At 40.4% G+C, this 21,398-nt stretch overlaps 2 protein-coding genes across 3 annotated transcripts; one reads left to right on the forward strand and one right to left on the reverse strand.

The window, feature by feature from the left end:
- Positions 1-2,017: 2,017 nt before the first annotated feature.
- Positions 2,018-8,512, reverse strand: LOC121298682 (26S proteasome regulatory subunit 6B). The gene is made up of 11 exons (XM_041225865.1): positions 8,408-8,512; positions 7,631-7,729; positions 6,325-6,511; positions 5,891-6,037; positions 5,395-5,504; positions 5,015-5,108; positions 4,032-4,199; positions 3,706-3,782; positions 3,390-3,558; positions 2,668-2,723; positions 2,018-2,251 (listed from the first exon to the last, which is right to left on the reverse strand). The coding sequence occupies exons 1-11, from the start codon at positions 8,441-8,443 to the stop codon at positions 2,138-2,140; spliced, it is 1,257 nt and encodes a 418-aa protein (XP_041081799.1). The 5' UTR covers positions 8,444-8,512; the 3' UTR covers positions 2,018-2,137.
- Positions 8,513-9,372: 860 nt separating this feature from the next.
- Positions 9,373-19,282, forward strand: LOC121298714. 2 transcript variants are annotated; one of them, XM_041225917.1, is made up of 5 exons: positions 9,373-9,515; positions 12,191-12,252; positions 14,219-14,566; positions 14,780-15,049; positions 15,716-19,282. In XM_041225917.1, the coding sequence occupies exons 2-5, from the start codon at positions 12,213-12,215 to the stop codon at positions 15,838-15,840; spliced, it is 783 nt and encodes a 260-aa protein (XP_041081851.1). In that variant the 5' UTR covers positions 9,373-9,515; positions 12,191-12,212; the 3' UTR covers positions 15,841-19,282. The 2 variants fall into 2 exon arrangements, with proteins under 2 accessions (XP_041081851.1, XP_041081850.1); XM_041225916.1 differs by lacking the exon at positions 9,373-9,515 and adding an exon at positions 9,871-10,031.
- Positions 19,283-21,398: the final 2,116 nt, after the last annotated feature.

Consider the following 21,398-nt stretch of genomic DNA (forward strand, 5'->3'; position numbering starts at 1 on the left):
AAATATTTCAACATACCGAAAGTGACATGTACTAAGGGAAAGAAAGCTTTTGCTTTTTGCTGCCCTCTCAGGCAGGAATAAACTCCACACAGAACTCAGATCCACAGTGCCACTTTCTCATTGTAAGAGTGCTGCTTGATCATTTGAGCCAGCCTTGTGTATTTCTTTTAAAACTGCACATTTCAGACCTATCTAGTGAATGGGTCTGCATATTGGGTAATGTGTCTGAGGTTATCAGTGTATATTTCTGCAGCTGGCTCTGTAGAAACCCCACAAGGCTGATTTGTCTGTGCAATGGAGGTTTCCCTTCTTGTATCCTCAGAATGACGCAGTACCCACAGTTCCAGCTGTGGCGTTTATATCCAGTGCTTGACGAATTCTTCCAATCCCTCTGGCGAAACATCTTCCCGGACAGAGAGGTGGGAAAAGGAGAGGAGCTAGGGACGCCGTTTTCCGAGATATCCGGCGGGAAGGAACATTCCCTGTCCCTCTACCGTAACTTCTTCAACCCTGTCACCTACGAGCTCCCTCCTTCCACAGACAGCGCCCCAGCTGGCCAGCAAAGGGGGTGCAACCTGGAGCTCAGCTGCTTTGACTCCTGGGTTTATAACCTGAAGGACCTGGGCGTTGCTAGAAGACATCCGTTTCATGAGACCGTCCCCATGTCTAACAGAATGCCATCTTCAGCCAGCATCTCCCGCACTGCTAATTATCCTGTTTCCCTGGAAAATGCTTTAGTGGTCTCTGTGCATGATCTGTTTTAGAAAATGTATAGTTTCAAAGGCTGTTCATTTGGTTCCTTGTGCGCCTTGAAAGAAGTTCTTCTTAATGGAAGAATTACACACATCGTACCTGTCGTTCTTTTCCACCATGTTAAGCCTGAGTTAAGGAGCGTATATTGGGCTTGTCTTTGTATGTGAATACGCCACCTACCTGCTGCTGCCCTCCCCCGTGCACGCTACACTAGCAAACATGATACAATGCCTGCTATTGTTAATATGTCATGTGTAGCGTGTCTCTTATTGTGTATAAGAGATGTCATCGTGTGCAGTTTGGGTGACTGATCTGGGAAGCCAAGCTAAACCATTACAAGTTTATTCACTTACTTTGTGCCCACAGGGCCAGAAAAGTGAATAACTTTATCATATTTGACATTACTACTTATAAAAGTTTACCATGCAGTTTTCCCTATGCTAAAACGTGTTTATGATCTTGTGTAACACTTATCTGAAACATCTGACTTGTAGCGTACCGGATATCAAAAGCTACACAGCGAGTGGAAGTACACGACAGGTGAGACTGATGGAATTATAGATTAGATTTTAAATTTTTACGATCACAGTTCAAGGCTACACCTTTTTTTTTTTTTTTTTTTACAATCGCTTTCATCACCGTTGAAATCTGGGAGCCGTGACCCAACAGAGAAATAACTTCACAGGATGACGAGTTTATTCTTTTATCTTGGTAACCCAAGAAAGGAAAAGATTAAGAAATGTTAACGTTACACACGTCTTTGTACTGTTTTGTGTAATGTGTTGAAATCCACACAACATAAAAAATAGCATCTGGACATACCCAGATAAGGATATTGACTCAGTGGTTTTGTATCTCATTTGATTAACTTCCTATGTGAACAAGTCTTTTAATAGTTCTATGTCCAAAAAACTTAATCCCTAAACCGTGTAATTGAATTTGAGAACAGATACTGTAAAAAAAAGTCTGAATAAATTTACAAAAGCTTTAGATATTTTAAGATAACAGAAGCCACACAAGCATGGATGGGTCGAATGGCCCACCTCTCTTTGTAACCTTTCTTTTTACAAAGGAGGCAAGAGACAATGCTGCCTAGGCTAATGAGAGGTAAAGGGATGACTTTACAATCACAGTAACAAAGGAATTCAATTATCAATCTGCACAAAACTTGGTGGAAAAGGTAAGCGCAGGAGGATTAGTAATTGCTCTAGAAACACTACATTATCACATTTGTACAGAAAAAAAAAAAAGAACAGTACACGACTGAATTTTGTGAAAAGAAACTTTACTCAACATACATACAGGTAATAAACGCCAGTTAACAAGCTACAGATCTCATCTGTTTGTTAACTGGGGATAACGGAAAGAAACCCAGGCCGTCTCACTATTTGTAAAACTCGTGCTCCTGTTCGTCTTTCTTAATGACCGTTTTGTACGCCTTCTCGAAGTCCTTGGCCAGTACTATGTAGCGGTTCTCTCGCACAGCCAGCATACCAGCCTGTCGGGAAAGTGGAAGGAAAGCCGTAAGGGTGCTGTAGATTACTAGACATTTTTGACTGCAGCTCTGGACAAAAGTTTTGCATCACCCTACAGAACGAACTAATGTTGCATCATAAAGTTGAATGAAACCTGCTGGATAATGTCACGTTAACATATTGAATTGCACACCGCTTTGCACCCCCAGTATCTGACATGAAACACTTTTTTTGCGATATCATTTTGGAGTTTCTTTGATTACATGATGTGAAATAAAAGATCTAAAATTATGTTCCTATAGTAATTCAATATGCTAACGTAACACTATTCCAGCAGGTTTCGTTCGACTTTATCAAGTAAAATTAGTTCATTCTGCAGGGTGATGCAAAGCTTTTGGCTGTAGCCGTACATCCTGTTCCTGTTTTCTATGATACTTACCTCTTGGCAAATCGAGTTAATGTCTGCACCAGTAATCTTATCAGGTCGAGCCACATCTGAGAGGATTGTCAAGAAACATGTTCATGCATTCGTGTATTCACTTTCTGACGTTCCTGGAGCAAGTTCCCAGCTTTGAAACTGCTACGCCCTCAAGAATGTATTCTAAAACGCAGTGCACTTTCTTGTATTCGTACAAGATGCCTGTGTATTTTATACATTTTTTCCCAGCTCTTTGGAACAGTGTATAATGCATTGAGGCTTGCCTGTAAATGGAAAAGAACCGATTCTGAAAACTCCAGTATCACCTTGACAAACCATCTATGACGTACGCCGATGGCTGCAAATGCCGGTGTGGAAAGTACATGGTACTGTATCACTATGGTTGTGTTTTAGTATACATAACCAAAAGCACTTCCATTTAAGGAAAAAATAAACAGCAACACAAACTGAGTGAAATCGGGTAAATCGATAAATGCAAAGACTGAAGGGTATGCTAATCATGCTGTAAAAAATTGTGTTTAACCCTAAAATCAGAACCCTTACTATTGATGAATGAATGGGAACAGATGCATACTCCCACCTATATCACGTAAGCTTAGTCTGTGAACAAAACTAGAACTGAAATGACCAATTTCCCAGATTCTGTGTAATTACGATCTGCACTGTAGTGTAACTTCAGCGAATCCATGCGAACAGACAGCTGTGGGCTTGCGAAAGGATACAGTCCTCAAGGTCGACCTCCTCGGACAGGTTCATCTTGCTGGTGATGGTGGAAAAGACGAGACGTTTCTGCCGGCGGTCCGGAAGTGGGAACTCAATCTTCCGGTCGAGTCGTCCGGGTCTGAGCAGAGCAGGATCCAGCGTGTCTGCCCTGTTAGTGGCCATGATCACCTGCAGCACACACACAGAGCCATTGCTACCCACTGTACTATTAATGAGTCATTCAGAACCATGCTTTTATCCAAAGCGACTCAGAGACTAGGGGGTGAGCTATGAATCAACATTCTGATTGAGAAGCTGCCTGTCTATTGTACTCGCCTTGACATTGACGTTCTGGTCGAAACCGTCCATCTGGTTCAGCAACTCCAGAAGGATCCTCTGGACCTCTCTGTCAGCTGCAAAGAGACCACAGAACACCGAGTAAAGAATGCTGTGTTCTTTACAAACAGTTTAATGGCATACTGAAAAAGGAAAGAAGCACTCTTCTGTACAGCAGAATGTATTTATTTGAGAATTCACTTATGCACGTCATAATTTCTGCCACCGAACGAATATTTCCAGTAATGGTGGAAATATTTTAAATATTTATCCTGGCATTACAATAAAATAAAAAAATCCACAGGCAGCTTGTCTGAGCTGCGTACCTCCTGTCTGTGCGTCAAATCTCTTAGTGGCAATGGCGTCGATCTCGTCAATGAAGATGATGGCGGGAGCGTTCTCCTTGGCCAATCGGAAGACGTCTCGCACCATCCGGGGTCCCTCCCCCAAGTACTTCTGGACAAACTCCGAGCCGACGACTCTGATAAACGCAGCTGAGAGGAGACAAGCGCACACACACACCGCAGTGTTTAACTAGCTTCCTATCTGCCAAACCTTTTAAACCAGGCTGTAGCTGAAAGGTAATGCGACACTCCGACTGCCAGTCATGTTTTGTTTATATTTAAAAAAAGGTACTGATAAGATATAATTCCAGTAATGAATGCACTAGCTGGTCTGTCAGCTTGATTAACTGAATTTGCATCTTGATAACATTTTAGGAGTGAGTGTTTTATAACCCCATTTAATCCACAAAGATTTTTTACACTAAATCATAAATGGTACAGATAAAGTTAACCCAAGACATTACTTCAAATTTAGCACAGAGAAGCAGAGGGCATAAACAGAAAATACATAGAATGCCCTTTTTTACAGTTATAAATGCATGGAACAGCTTACCAGGTGACGTACTAGCATCTAAAACACTGGGAACATTTAAAAAAATTAAAATAAATAGAGTCTGTGCTTTTAAATGAGCCCGTTCATTCCATTCCACCCCCCAGCAGGCGAGACAGGTGGGCTAACAAAGGACGAGCTTTGAGGGACTGAGTGGCCTTTGCTCCCTTCCAAACTTTTCTTATGTTCTCATTACAAAAGTCACTGAACATCACCACTCCTCAGCAGCCATGCAGGTCTCAGCTACTGCAGAATTGCTAGCTGGTTAAATCAGCTGCTGTTCTGGCAAACTGGAGGACCAGGCAGAACACCAAGGGCTCACAAAGGAGATAGGAGTGAGGTAGTTCTCTAAATCACGACTGCATCAAAACTCCAGAACGAAACCAAAAGCACTTCCCTGCCAGGTCAGTTTTACCTGTGGTGTGATGGGCTACTGCCTTCGCCAGCATGGTTTTCCCACAGCCAGGAGGTCCGTACATCAACACCCCTCTAGGGGGATCGATTCCGATCTGAGAAAAAAAAAAAAAAGGAGGCAGGGATTACTAGGCTGTGGGACACAGCTAATGCAGAGAGGATATCCTTGCAGGAGCGAGTTGAAACCGACGGCTTAGAACTTTTGCTCATAATAATTACATCGCACTGCCCCCTTGTGGAGCTTCCAGTGCATTCAGATCAACTCCCTTCTCTTTTAATGCCCAGGTAAAGAGAACCGAACTATCATATACATGCACAGTTTAGTGATTTTATTGAAGGTTGTACAGAGCCTGCATTTCCCCCATTCCCCTGCCCTGGTACCTGTTTGTAGAGTTCAAAGTGTGTCAGAGGAAGCTCTACGGCCTCCCTGACCTCTTGTTTCTGGATGTCCATTCCTCCGATGTCAGAGTACAAAACATCTGGCTTCTGATCTGGAGCAAGAAAGCAAAAAGAAAACAAACAAAAAAAAAAACATACATATCAGATTGTTACCATATGGTACCAGAATAATGTGTTGTACCTTTGCTATTGGTTAAATGTCAGAGAAAGAAAAGGTGGACGAGTATTCTGTCTGTCTTGTACCTGGGACCAGACTCCCTGCATATTGCAACAAACCTAACAACTGATTGAAGAAAAGGACTCTGTGCATTTTCTTCAATCTACTTACTCACCATCCTTTTTTTAAAGTTACATCACACATAGATTGCAAGCCAAGTGTTATTAATCACACTCTGAGAAAGGCATGTTGCTGAAAAGGTTGTCCTCTGGATTAAGACACAACTGGACGTTGAAGGTGGGTTTTTTGACGTCACTTTACCCGAAGTGAGCATCATGATGCTGCTGTCTGCCTCTGGGGGCAACACGTCCACCAGGGCATTGCTGTGCTTGTGCAGGGCCACAGAGGCGTTGGGCTTGAGCAGCTCCCTGTCAATCGTACTCAGGATACGCACATAGTAGTTCGATCCTGAAAGCAGACAGACAACAGGCAAGCAGTTAAGAGACTTAGCTCGAACTTATCGGACAATATTTTAAAAATTCAGAAAGCCACTACTCCATTACAAGATAGAAAGTGAATTCTGTTTGAGTAGCAGCGTTATTACAGAGTTGAATTAACTGTAAACAGCAGCAGTAATCCTGTAAGCCTTCAAATACAATACAATCAATCATGTTTAAAATCGTGGCCCGCAGTATAAAAATCCAATATTAAATAACGGATTCACCGTGGCACCCCTGCAGAACTCCAGCGATTACCTGTGGTGGAGCCCACGATGGCAGTGTTCTGGTCGACGGCCTCCAGGAACTGCCCGATGACCAGCGGGATGCTCTGGATCCTCTTGACCTCCTCCTGAGCGTGCAGGAACTCCTTCTTCAGGTTCTTCTGCTCATCCTTGATGTACTCCTCCTGGACCTCCAAAAACTCTAGTTCCTGCTGCAGCTTCTACGAGAGATAAACCAACACAGGCACCGCTGATACTGTCTGAACCCAGTCTGCATCGATAGCTTGTGCATCAGAAATAGCTCATCTCTAGAGATCAGCCAACACAGGCACCGCTGACACCGTCTGAACCCAGTCTGCAGCGATAGCTTGTGCATCAGAAATAGCTCATGTCTAGAGCTCAGCCAACACAGGCACCGCTGACACGGACAATGTCTGAACCCAGTCTGCATCGATCGCTTGTGCATCAGAAATAGATCACCTTCAGGGGCTCCCGGGTGGCGCATCCAGTAAAGGCGCTCCATGCAGATGTGCCCTGTAGCCTAGAGATCGCAAGTTTGAATCCAGACTATGTCACTGCTGACTGTGACTGGGAGTTCCTAGGGGGTATCGCACAATTGGCCCAGTGCCGCCTGGGGGGAGGAAGGGCTAGGTCGGCCAGGGTGTCCTCGGCTCACCGCGCACCAGCGACCCCTGTGGTCTGGCCAGGTGCCTGCGGTCTTGCCTATAAGCTGCCCAGAGCTACACTGTCCTCCGACGCTGACGCTCTGGGTGGCTGCACAGTGAGCCTGCAGTGTGTAAAGATGCGGGCGGCTGACGGAACACGCTTCGGAGGACAGCGTGTGTTCGTCTTCGCCCCTCCCGAGTCAGCGCAGGGGTGGTAGCAGTGACCCTAAAAATAACTGGACATGACTAAATTGGGGAGAAAACTAAAAAAAAAATAATAATAATAATAATTAGCGATGACCAATTTTATAAAAAAAAAAAAAAAATAGATCACTTTGAGCGTTCAATCTATGAGAGATCAGCGAACACAGGCGCCGCTGACAAGGGCACTGTGATCTACTGCTATGGCCAAAAGTTTTGGCATCACCTAGAATTTTTGGATTGAGACAAAATAGTAGCAGTACAGCATATCATGTGTGTAATTCAATATTGTTAGCGTAACACTATTCAGCCGGATTCATATGACTTTGCGAAGCACATTGTGTTAATTCTGTAGGGTGATGCAAAACCTTTGGCCACAGCAGTGAAAAAGCTCAAACGTCTCACTGAAACTCTGAAAGAAACTCACTGTCTGAACTACACAGTCTACATCATTATATTGTTCTATAATCTCACCTTGTAGCGGCTGTAAAGGTCTTCTAGGTCCTCTGGCTCCGGTGCCAGGAAGGAGAAGCCAGTCTGAGGCCGGGAAGAGGCCGGGACAGCGATCTCTTCCTGCAAACACAACATGACACTCGCAATTAGAGCTTCCACGACCTTTGATTTGAGACAGCAGTGTGACAACGTGTCTTGTAACTGAAACCGTACATGAATGCTTGAAAGTTTAAGGTAGTATATTTTTTTATTTTCACACGAAGTAGCTTTTTTTTTTTTTTTTTTTTTTTTTTTTTGGTTAAAAAAACAAACAAAAAAAAACAAAGACTAACCTACCTAACGGATTGCAGGTAAAAATCAACTGAACAACACCGCTAATCAAATAGTATTCCCATTCTACAATAACGAAGGTAAAAAAAAAAAAAAAAAAAAAACACAAACACAGACTTGATCAGCTTCAGTAGTCAACACGGTAAATAGGCTCCTTTTCAGAATATATTATATTACATATATAAGCAATATACAGGTACAAACTAATTTATTTTGAAGTTATGACGAAATAAACACATTTCCACCCTACTGTAAACACGCTGATATTAATCTGTTTAAACCAGGCCTAGCAGTATTGACACAGTGCAATGAATCTGCACCTTTTCATTCTGACAAATCTGAACTGTTATTATCTGAGTAACTACTTAAATATCGTGTTCACGTCGTCTCCGTCCCCACCTGTCAGTATAAATACCCACCACACTACTCGCGATTTAATATAAGTACGTTAGAGATATCAATTGTTACCTGACATTTCTCAACAGCTATCCCAATCTCCTCCATTTTTTTTTGTTCTGTCTTTGCGAGCACGCACGCATACCGGTCCGGAAATACCGTCAGATGAACACCAAAGCACTCTGGGAATTGCAGTCTTTTAAACACACACAACGTGTTTATCAACCTGGTGTCGTAACGTAAAGAATATTGTATATTAGCGTATAACCCCGTGTATTGAGAACATATGCGCACGAAAGGAGGCCATTTGTCCACCTATCCGGTTCCTAGTAGCTGATCGATCTCTGAATTTTTGTCAAGTTTGGTCTTAAAGGATCCTAGTAATTCTGTCTCAAGAGCACGACTAGCTAACCCATTGCATACCTTTACCACTCTGTGCGAAGAAGTGTCTCCTTCCCTCTGTCCTAAGTCTATCTCCACTTAATTTCCAACGGTGCGCTCTGGTCCAACTGTTTCTGTATTACTGTTTAAAGTATTGGTGTGGGTTGTCAACACCCTGTAAATGCAGCAGAGGAAAAAATTTAAAAACACAACTCCCCCCCCCCCCCCCCTAATTCGTCTGTATTCTGGGTTTCTCTCATTCTTATTATTATTATTATTATTATTATTATTATTATTATTATTATTATTATTATTTATTTGGCAGATGCCTTTAAGCAAAAATCAATAGGTAAATACAGTAAGCGCAAATGATGCTACTAAGATGCAACAAGTCAGGACTGCAACAATGTATATCTACATTGGCATATTAGTAGTGCAACAGTGCAAGGATAGTGCTGAGGATCCAGTATCGTGGTGCTGAGGGCAGGCACCGCTGGATTGTGATGCACTCAATAATTTAAGCTAAAGAGCGTCTTCTTTAAGTTTCATCACAGTTTGGCAAGGGATGACTATAAACAGACTGGCAGTCGAGCCGTCAAACCGACTCCCTACACCCCCAGGTTATGATACAGACAATAACATGAGCTCAATAAGGTACACGGGTCCTCCTCCACATTTTCCCTGACACGGGGAGTCGACTGCTAGGACTCTCCTGTCCAAATTCATGAGAACAATGAGAGCAAAACATCAAAAGGACTTCGACTAAAGGAAAGGAGCTCCAGCAATATTATTATTAGTGGTAACGTAAAAACATTTATTTCAAAACCTTGGTTAGCAACAATTTTAAAGAGTGTATTTTATTAAATAACTACTGCTTTGTGAATATTATTCTTGATTTATTTTTTATTTTTTAATAAAAGCATCTTTTTGGGGGTGGTTCAGCTGTGTGAATGCGGCAATACTTTTTGTTTGATCGCGAAAGAAGCAAAACAAATGATCTGAAGCCTTGATTAATAACTATAGACCTAGTTAAGAATTGTATTTACCAAAATGTGACAGGTTAAAAACAGGATGTGGCAAGTCTGTTTCTAAGAACTAGAGAATAACAGCGTTTATTTTTAATCGCTTGTAATCTAAAAACGATAACAACCAGGTAGCTTGCTGGGTGACTAGATTCCTCAGGCAGGATTAGTAAAACAAAACAACAGGATTTATTTGAGAAACAGTTACCTTTTAAAAATATATGAGGCATATATAAATTATTATCAGCCACAAAGAATGGGAAGCTCAAATACTTAGCAGGTGACGGTTGTAGGTAAGAAATATCTCTTTTAAATTAACTGGCTTCACAAAAGTGAAAACAGATTTGTATTCCGCCAGACGCGTTTCATTCGCAGTTACAGCATGTTAATTGGAAAGTTAGCTTAAAACTAATCAGTGAGGGAGAGAAGTTGTAAACGCAGAGTGCTGTTTATGTCTTTAGTCACATTTTTTTTTTTTTTTTTTTTTTTTGCGTTATCTGTTTTTTGTTTCCTGTTTGTGTCACGCTTAATAAACCTCTAATTTATTTATGATGATAGATTTAATGGAGTCAATTGTTTTCTTAATTAAAACATGCTGGTGGAGTTCTGAATCGACTGCTACTCGATGGCCATTGAAATATAAAAAACAAGGCAACACTTTACATTGTGTCTCTAATTACTGTGTATTTGCATAGCAGTTAGTAAATGCACGTGTAGGTACACATTTAATTACAACTTTATTCATAGTTACAATGTATCTAATGCGTAAATATATTTGCAAAATATAAGTTGGTACACAGTTGTATCAGAAAGGGATTAGGGTTATATCGCGCATAAAGATTTACACATGAAGTACGTTGTAACCATGTATTATAACAGTGTGTATATCTGTAAGCAAATTAGTAAATATTTACTGATGAGGCAATTAATGTGAAATGTTACCAAAAATATACACTTTGGAATAACCACACAAGTTATAATCTTCAAAAAAATTGAACAAAGGGAGTGTCCCAGTTTTTCACTTTGAAAATGTGGTAAACCCTATGCAAGGGGACAGATTACTGGTTACAGTCTGTTGTACCAGCTGTTCTTAGGGGGTAGACCTGTTTGACAGAACCATAAGGATATTTCAGAATACCAGGTCGTTCTTTATAACAGACTCGTTTTAATTGGTAACTTCATATTTTTTTACTATTAAAAAAAAAAAAAAAAAAATTAAATTGCATATTTAGATCTATTGAATAGGCTTTTTGTGCAACTCTATTAAAAATGTAGCAATAGTTTGTTAGAATCAAGATAAAAAAAAAAAAAAAAAAAAAAAACCCATGAAAGGTCAACTTTTTATAACCCTCAGATTGAGACAAGTTTTCCTTCACAAGCGAGGGAACTGCTGACGTGTTTTTTAACTGTAGAAAAACTGCCAAGTTTTTAAACTGCGTGCTGTCAGCAGACACGCCTCTCCATCGTCTCTTTGAAAGCTGTTTTGAGTCTCATCTTGTTTCAATATGAAACCCTGTCTGCCAATTTATAACAAGCATTACACAAGAGTCTCCCGCGTTCATATAGAATTGTTATTTAGAAATGACCGGCCTCCAATATCTTTCTGGAGAACCACTTATCTAGTTGTCATGAAACTTGGTATGGTGCTTTTCGACATAAGGTATTAGATTCTGGAGCTATAAGAGGGTATCTGTCTGTTCCTACAGACAACCACCTGTATGTTACATAGTTGTATATATGTAAAGAACTGCTTGTCTAGATGGTTTTTAACGCGGTTTAGCATAAGTTATGGGATATAGAGGGCTGTCTGTCTGTTCATCCATCCATCGGTGTGTCACACTTGCATGTTTGCATAAAACTGAAAAACCGCTGTTGTAATATCTACAGCGTAATGAACTGAAGTTAGATGGAAATGTATTGCCACTTTCATTTTTTGAGAATCTCTTTTCACTTCTCATTTTAATCTGACACGAGTCTCAAATGCTTATCAAATGCTTATCCTCAAACCACTGGTGCAAAGACACTTTGTCAGCTCCAGCAGTGGGGACTGGGCTACCTAATCATGGCGTTGAGGCTGAATCACTGGGCTCCTTGAGGACCAAAAATGATAAAGTTTTGAGATCAACCAGCTAACTAGGAACCTGGTGAGCATGGATGGGTAGAATGACCTCATCTAGTTTTTAAAACATCTCATGTTCCTTTGAAGGGATACACTTTATTACAAGCGATTATGTACAAAAAACTAAAGCAGCAGATTACTGTGCATTATCTGATAATTTCTTTGAGGCTTGAAAGAGACAAGATGAGTTGTACAGTTTCTTTTCCTGCGAAATTAAGTTTATTTCTCTGGTTGTTCTGCGGTCAGGTTTTGTAGTAAATTGCAGGTGTAACAGTTCAGTTTCTAGAGAATTGTGCGGCTTGCTGTGATGTAATATCTTCTCTGTTCTTGCAGTGCTATCGAGATTGACATTAAAATGAATCTGCTGACTCTGGTGTTTTTGAGTCTGCTGCAAGGTAAGCATTGCTAGTTTATGACTCTTTATTTATTTATTTATTTATTTATTTATTTTTGTGGGAGCAGTGGCGGGCCGCGCATGATTTGTGGTAATTTAACCCTCATTATAACAAGCATGACTCCTTCAACAAATTATGTCAAATAGTCACATGGCTGTATGGGAGCTTTGACTTTGGTTCTTGATTGAGAAAGAATGCCGGCGCTGTGTGAATGCTAATCGGTATACGTTCAGAACTTCGAGAAGAAGCGTGATATTTTTCAATGCATTCAATCAAGCTTCTAGACGGAATGTTGGTAATTTAATTTATTTAAAATCTATGTAACACAGTGCCATGAATTTAAAATAGGAATAGAAAAGGAGCACATAACCACAAATGGGAAAATGTGGGAGACGTATTAGTAGTTGTTTTAGAGGCCAAATTAAAGCACAAAGCGGTCTAACATTCTCACACGAGTGCCTATTGTTTCTATATCACTGATTACTGACTGGACATTTAAATTCTCACAGCTAGAGGTTTTCATGCAGGTAGGTATATAAAGGATATAAATGACAAATCTTGAGGTGCTCTAAAAAATGTGCACACTGCTAACACAAATATATTACATATAGCTACAAAACATGACAGCATACATATTTAATATATGTATCTGAAATGCTCGTTGTTCGATCTGCACTTTAATTTTGGGAAAGAAAAACAATCTTCTGTTCCACCCCCAGTAGAATTCTCTACTGTACTAAATAAAAGGAAACACAAGTAACCCACTTTCAATTCCACATGGAAAATTCTATGAGTAAGATCGTGCAACTGACAGCAGAAGTGAACTAACCCACATAAATCAAAACACTTTGATGCTTCTGGTTGCTTTGTGAAAAGGCTACTCATTTTTAGACAGTCCAATAAGACTTGGAACGCAGTTTACACAGAGGAGATCCCACAAGAACAGCTGGGGGTGTTTTATAGGTCTGTTCTGCATTATTGAAACTAGCAAATTGCGTGCAGACTTTTTCTTGCTGTTTTTTGATATTATCATGCAAACGACACAGGCTTCATTGAGATATCATTAAACTTGAGTCAGCTTGCTCTTTAAAATATTTTGCTTATATTGCATGATTCTCTGTGCAGAGATTTGAAAATATTAATAATCAGTGAGTATGACTTATGAGCTGGGTAGAAGAGACATCATACATACATACATACATGCATGCATGAGGGATTATAAAGAAATTGTGCAGACTTTGCGCTTTAGCTGTTAAAAAGAATAGCAAAAGACAGAAGCCATTGTGTTTTGACTGATTTAATTGCAAACAACTTTGCAAGGGGTAAAGTGAAGGTTGAGGTAACCTAGGGTTTATAAACCACAGGAGCATGTTGTATACAGGAAGCATGGGGCGCAACTGTGGATAGGAAGCTTTGTGTTCAGTATAGAAACAGGAACGAGCCCTCATATCAAAGTTAAACAGAGCAGGAGCTTAGACACTGCAGCAACAATATACAAGTTAGCAGAGAGGGACAGACCACCACTTCTACCCAGGATACTTTGTCTCGTATAGGACTGCAACACCTTATCAGACTAGATATGCAGCTACGGCCAAAGGTTTTGCATCATCTGGGGTTTTAGGATTGAGACATCATTAAACACCTCTTGTTTAACCATTTAAATATATAAACTATAAATGTTACACTGGATCAAGGATGGCCAACCCTGGTCCTGGAGAGCCATAATCCTGCAGGTTTCCTGGGTATCTTTAAATCTTCAATGGTTAAAGACCTGGAAAAATGATATGAAAGTTGACAAATTATGAAAATAATTGGTTTAATTAAGTAACCGGTGGAACGAAAATCCAGAAGACCCTGCGGCTCTCCAGGACCAGGGTTGGCCACCCCTGCACTAGATATATACAAGCAAGTAACCCAGGGAAAATCGTACTGGGCAGATGAGCATTCTTTGAATTATATCTTAAAGGTACCCAAACTGTTCATATTTCCCAATGGCCGGAGCTGGTGACTGCAGAGGAAGGAGGCAACGTCACTCTGAACTGCAACATCTCCTACATCAGCAAATCCATCAGGCGTCGGATAGTGTACTGGTTCATTCCCGGGGCTGGGGATGACGACGACGACATCCCTCTGCACCCCTCCCCTGGATCCCAGTTCAAGGGAAGAGTAGCCCTGGCTGGAGAGGAGAACACATCCATGCGGATCTATGAGCTGCAGCTCCGGGACTCCTGTAGGTATTACTGCATGCTGTCCTATGTGGACGGGGACACTCCAAAGAGGACCTCCGGTGATGGAACACAGCTCATTGTTCACGGTAAACACACAGTGTGAATTTAGATCAACCAGGTTACAAGTTACATTGACGTGTGCAGTTTATGGGGCAGGGGTACCTCAAAAGGGCAAAGAATGTAGCGTCCAATATGCATAATGTAGTAGTGTTTTAATAAATAATCTATCACAGGAGTTTCCTAACTGAGCTTGGGTGAACTTGTGCCAACATGAACCCTGCCCTGAAAATCCCTTGCAGGTCCTCTTCGTTTCAACCTGACAGCCGAGAATCCATTTGTGTTGCACTGCGAGATCAACGTGGGCAACTCCGCGGGGCTCAGCCTGGTGTTTCAGAGAAGAGGTATAGAGATGGGTGAGGCGATGACAATCACGCCAATGGAGAACGGGTCATTCCTCATATCCCGGGAACTCTCTGTCACAACAGGCATATTGGAGGGATACCAGTGTCTATTGAAGCATAGCTCTGGGGTCTTTCTGCTGAAGAAAACCCTGGGTGTGGCTCCATTATGTAAGTGTTGGCAGTGTATTTTATTAACCCTTTGTTATTCATTGAAACACCATCAGGTGGCAGATAATAGTTTGCACTGTAGCCTCAGAAGTCCTTAGCAACGGTACGTGGCAACAATATCGCAATGGTACACATACATAGCAACCATTAGTAGCAACGGTACATCTCCACAGCAACATGCTCATCAGCGTTCTGATTGGATTCATTCAACAAATTCTAAACCAAAAAGAGGCGAAAACACAAAAGCAAATAAAAAGAGCTATCGCTATTTTCGGCAATATCTCCCATCATGCAGCTGGGTGCGTGTTTATTTTTTTGTTTATTTTTTTTAAAATCTCACAGCTGATATTTTCGCTGTTTTTTTTTTTAACTGGTTATTCCCATTCAAGAGAAACAGAAGCAATCACGTCAAAGTGTAAATGAGTTGTTGTCTACACTAAACTCGTGCTACGTTTCGCATAGTTAGGAAACACTGAAGGTGCGTTAAGCAACTCAGCGGCCGAGAGCGAGAATTTTTCCGCTCACTCGGATCAGGGATGAAATTTGCTCTGCAGCTCTGAGCTGCTCAGGGGGGAGCGGAACTCAGGGTGATGTTAAGCGTATTCTTTCACTGAGCTGCTCTGTATATCACATGTGAACTTACACTGTACTTTGTTCCTTTTTCAGATTCTGAAGAGTGTCCACATCCCGTACTCCTCTATGCATCCGTTCTAGTGTTCCCATTCGCAACACTCATTGTTATATTGATAGTATTCCTCACAAAAACTGAATGCTGTCAGATTGCAAGGTAGCTGTAATATCTACCTACCTATCTATCTACCTACCTACCTGTTCTGTCTAGTGCATGGTGGGAGAGTGGAGTGAGCGAGGTAGAGTGTGTCGGTAGGTGTTGCTCTTTCAAGTGTTTGTTTGTTTGTCTGTCTGTCTGTATAATTTTGTGCTAAAGCAAACTAATAAGTTTGAAACTGTTTTTTTAGCCAGCATGGCTAGCTCAGGGTTTTTTTTTCCCCCTTTGAAAGATTGACTCTATGGTTTTAAATAAAGCAAAAGAAGAATTTAATATTCCTGAAGTTCAGATTAGAAGGCAGTAATTATGTTATTTTTGCAACATCAGATACCATGAAATGTTTTGATTGTGGTGTTGATGGGCATTTAGTTAAAAACTGTCCTAAAACTAAAGAGCAGGAGGGAGATGGTGAAAGAGCAGAGAGAGGTGTGTCCGGGACTCGGGAAGCCACAGTGCCGAGTAGTGCTGGCGGTGAAACAGAGAAGTGTCGAGATTAATGACAGAGGGGTGGCGGAGCTGAGTGAGGCTGTGCAGGACTGAACCAAAATAATTACTTCTGTGGTGCCCGAAACCAAAAGTAAGGAGCCGAGTAAGTAGTGTTGTTGGAGGAGGGGGGCATCAGAATGCTGATAGGGAAAATGAGAGGGGTGAAGTTAAAGAGAGGAAAGCAGCGGGGTCGAGTGATGGCGCTGCTGCAGGGGAGAACAAAAAGAATACTGAAGCGGTGCAGCTTGAAGTAGAAAGTAGACAAGACGTTGGACCGAGGACAAGACCGAGGCTGGTAATACAGAGGGCGAGAGTCCTTCTTAGTGTACTAGTAATAAAAACGATAACTTGAGGAGACTGCGTTGGTGCAAGTTTCTGATACTAGTGTAGTGGGAGAAGTAGAGACGAGTGAGTCTGTAAATAAAAATGATGGTTTTAACCCCCCCCCCCCCAAAAAAAAAGAAAGAAAAAATGAGTTCAAAAGAAAGTAGATGCTGCAGACATAGGAGTAGCAGAGAAAGCCTGTAAGAGTGAAGGAGCTGATGATGGGGAGAAGTGCTGAAGCGTAGTACTGTGAGATTTGTTTTCTCAATTTATCCCAATTAATTTTTTTTTTTTACTAGGGAATCTAAATGTAAATGGGTGTAGAGATGATCTTAAGAGAGCCTTGGTTTTCGAATACTTGTTGCAAAAAAAAATTGATGCAACCTTCCTGCAGGAAACGCATTGCGATCTAAGAACTCAGTCCGATTGGGAAAGAGAATGGAAAGAGGAAATAGATTTTAGTCATGGCTCTAATGTCAGTGCTGGATGGCAGTTTTATTTAAAGAGGATTTTAAACCTGAATCAATAACTATTACAGAAGAAGTCAAAGGTCGTTTGATTAAGGTAAAAACTGTAACAGAAGGTCAGTCTTTCTGTTTTATCAATGTCTATGCTCCTAACGAAGGAAAAGAGTTTTTTAAGATCTTAGATCAGGTTTTTAGTAAACTGTGCCTCTGAAAAGATATTGTTTTTAGCAGCGGATTTTAACTGTACTGTGAATTTTAAAGAGGACAGGAATCACCATGAGCCACACCCTCAATCTGCCATGGAACTAGCTGTCTTGATTAAAAAGCATGGTTTAGTTGATGTATGGAAAAATAAACACTTTGATAAAAGACAATACACTTGGGTTAAGCACAGTAATAATAATGTCTCAATGGCTAGACTTGATCGAATTTACGTTTTTTAAGAGCATTTATATCTGATAAAGCAAAGTCAAATTTCCCCAACTGTTTTCTCAAATCGTAACATAGTCTCTCTTTCTGTTTTATTGCCCTCCTTTAAGCACAGCTGCTCTTATTGGAAATTGGATGTAAGTTTGTTGAATGATTCAGATTTCAAGAAATGTTTTAGTTTTTTTTTTTGGAAAAAATAGACAGCCGGTAAAAATGTATTTTCCAACCTTAGACAATGTTGGGATGTAGGGCCTTACTAAATAAAATAAAAGACCGAAATAAAACCTTTTTGTCAACAATATACTGAAAACGTTACAAAGAGGGCTAGTGAGTCTCTGCAAGAACTGGAGTGGGAGGTCTTAGAGCTTCAAGATACTCTGGCCTCCAATAGTTTAATTGAAAAATTAAGGCTTAAGAAACAATTAATAGCAGATCTTTTGGATGCAAAAGTACAGAGAGCTCCAGTGAGGTCCTGGCATTTTCTTTTCTTCATCAGGTTGGAGGGCTTGGTTTTGATTTTAATTTGCTGTTTTTAGATTTTCACAAAATGCAGTTTTCATGTCTTCTCCTCTTTTATAGGAGTGTGCTGAGGGATTGGACATTACTAAAGGCTGAATATATTGACCCACTGGATCCTTATTGGGATCTGGAGCAGCCTTTGGTGTTTAATCCACACCTAAATACTTATTTTAATAGTTCAGAATCTTTTAACGATTCTATCATAAGGGCTAAAATAGTAAAGATTTGTGATCTGATAGACACAGAGCAGTGTATAGTATATATATATGTAATGTATAGCTGGTGCCCTGGCCATGCGATCTGTGCATGTGGCAGGTCTGTATCTGGCACAGCTGCATGAAGCTTTGTCTCTGAAGTGGCGAGAGGGACTGGGGAGTGTTTTTGACTAATGTCCAATGCCTCAGCAAACTCCGTTTCCTTATTTGCTAATCTCCCCTGCGATAAGTCATTTTGGTGAAGAGAATGGCAAGATTTTATAAGTGGAGGATTTGTGTAAACTCCAGTTTAATTTGTTAGAGGGGGAAAAAAGTCTATGAAATTTGTGTAAAAGTTAAACAGCAAAAACTACTTGAAGTCCTTCCAGATACTCATTGGAGGGAACGGCTGGGAGCAGGAGAGGAGGATTAGCCAGCCTGGAGGACTTTATATAAATCCCCTCTTAATAAAAGATCAGGGGATTTGCAATGGCGACTCCTGCATACAATCTTGGCTGTTAATGCATTCGTAAGAATTATAAATCCCGAGGTGACTGATCATTGCCCCTAATGCAAGAAGAGAGAGAGACTGTCTTCCATTGCTACATGGACTGTAAAAGACTGGACCCTTTATTCAACTTTTTAAACAACATTTTTTCAAATTGAAACTTAACTTTTACAAAGACTGTTTTTATTTTTGGTGTCAAATTTAAAGAAACCGTAAGCATTTGATTCAACTGGCAAATTTCATTTTAGGGCAGGCAAAATTAGCCATCCTAAAAAGTAGAGAAAGTCAAATGAGAAATGTTCATCAGGACCTGGTAAAATTGTGTAGGATATTGGTGGTTACTCGCATAACTTTTGAATTCAAGTTTTATAAGATGATGCATGACTTGTTCAGTTTTGAAATGTTGTAGTGTGTGAATGGAACACTCTGTGAGGTACAGGATGATTCAGAAGAACTCTGCATAAATATTTAAATTACTGTTTGTTTTTTGTTTTTTCTTGCAAAATAATGTAACGTAAATGTTCACAATTTGTTTTTGACTGTTTTTTTCTTTGTAGTAAATGTTTTTTTAATAAAAAGTATCTATCTATCGATCTATCTATCTATCTAAAAATGTACTAATGACAATTTGGAGTCAATAACTTATAGAATCTAGCCTATTTTTTATGAAATGTACTTTATCATTTATACAAATATGAATTAGCAAATAACAAAATACCACATGGATTTGTGTATAATATATCATTTTATTTAGTAGCATTGAGAAAATGCAGAAAATGTTATAAAATCAATTTGACATATATTTATTCTATCGATCTATCGATCTATCTATCTATCTATCTATCTATCTATCTATATATATATATATAGTGAATACATGTACAGGAGCAATATTCAAGACACACACAAAATTATTTAACAGAATGTTGAAGCAACTCACCAGAACTGGAAACCTCAATTCCAACTTTTTGGAAAGAAAAGGGTTAAAAATACTATTGACTCGAGCGTGCTATAAGCTAAAAAAGACTGGGTTTCTAGGCTGTAGTAACCTTTCTAACTAAGAAAGAAAATGATACCTCACTAAATGATACCTCACTAAATGATACCTCCTCCTTTAAATACAAATCACAAATTTGCCAATCACAAATCATGGCTATGGGTTAATGTTCCTCTCAAAATATTTGGCATCTATTACTCTTCCCTGAACCTTTTCAACCCGACCTTCTCTGATCACAGCAGACATACTATCTGCGTTCCCTCTGGCAGTATAGTGAAGAAATTTCTGAGTCTCATGTTTGATTACTCCTGTCTGTCAGTTCGCTAGATTCATGTCTGTTCTGAACCTATCCATCATCCCCATTAAATTATCCTTACCCAGAGGCGTACCACTGAAGTGAGCACTATCTCTGGATGCCTGATTGAAAGAAACCATCTCTCCCCTAACACCTGATATTCCATAAACGGGATCCTGTAGCTTTCTTGTCATCCCTTCTGTTCTACCTTGAAACATAGTATTGGAAATGAGCGAATCATTATATCCCACCCCCTTGAAAGCCTCCCCAGCCATTTCTATGTCCCCCAGTATCTGCCTCATTTCAACTCGCCGCATTGGATCGTTATAGACCATTTGACTCACTAATCTGGCATACGGCATTTCCTTCAGAATTTCTTCAACATATCTGCAGCCGCATTTATCCGTCTCAACTATGCTTCCCAGAAGCAGCTCAGTTATGATCTTCCCCATGGCCCAGATGTCGCTTCTTTTATTGTAAACGACGCCCTTGAAGATTTCAGGAGCTGCGTAAGCTGTATTCCCCTTGACTGAATCGATAGAGAAGCATGTGGCAGATAGCATTTTGGCCAGTCCAAAGTCAACTAGAACAGGGTGGAATGTGCTATGCTCAATCTGAAAGGTAGAAATAGAAAAGGCGTTATAAATCTAATGGATCATCCCAGCCAACCTAAAGAACTCCTAACAGAACCATTACTGGACAAGGGGCACTCTCAGCAATAGCAATGCATCGACCCACATGTTGCTTATCGATTCCAATATGGTAGCACCAGTAGACTGGTACAGATATGGAACCATGGTAGAGCAGACTACCAGTGCTTCCAATCAATCCAATACAGTTCTATAGTTGGCAGCTGTCCCTTTGCTACATGTGTCCTTGTTGCAGTGCGCCCGCCCATGTGTGTATTATGTGTTGTGTTGCATGTGGTGTGTTAATGTTAGTGTATAGGTATTGGTGCATGGGCTATAAATGGGTCTGTGTAGCACGAGTGATTTAAAATATATAGTTGTATTTAGGCATGGGGATTGCACTTCATGTCCAAGTATGTAATGATATGTGAGCATGGGGTTGCACAAATTAGTTCACGTGCTGGGATTCAAGTGAATAATTAATTAGTAATTGAATCCCGGCACAACAGTATATATAGATGCACGTTTCACTCACTCGGGGTTGTGTGTTTGGTGAGTAGAGAACGGGTGTGGAGAGGAGAGAATTAAAAACAAAAAGAAAGTAAATATAACAATTGCTTTGACTCACCGCGTTTGTTTAGTGTTCGTCCCTGTTTGTTTAGTGTTTGTCCGTTTTGTTTGTTTGTCTGTTTTGACCAATGTGCCGTTTTCTTT

The sequence above is a fragment of the Polyodon spathula genome, chromosome 24, assembly GCF_017654505.1.
Source record: "Polyodon spathula isolate WHYD16114869_AA chromosome 24, ASM1765450v1, whole genome shotgun sequence".
Lineage (NCBI taxonomy): Eukaryota > Metazoa > Chordata > Actinopteri > Acipenseriformes > Polyodontidae > Polyodon > Polyodon spathula.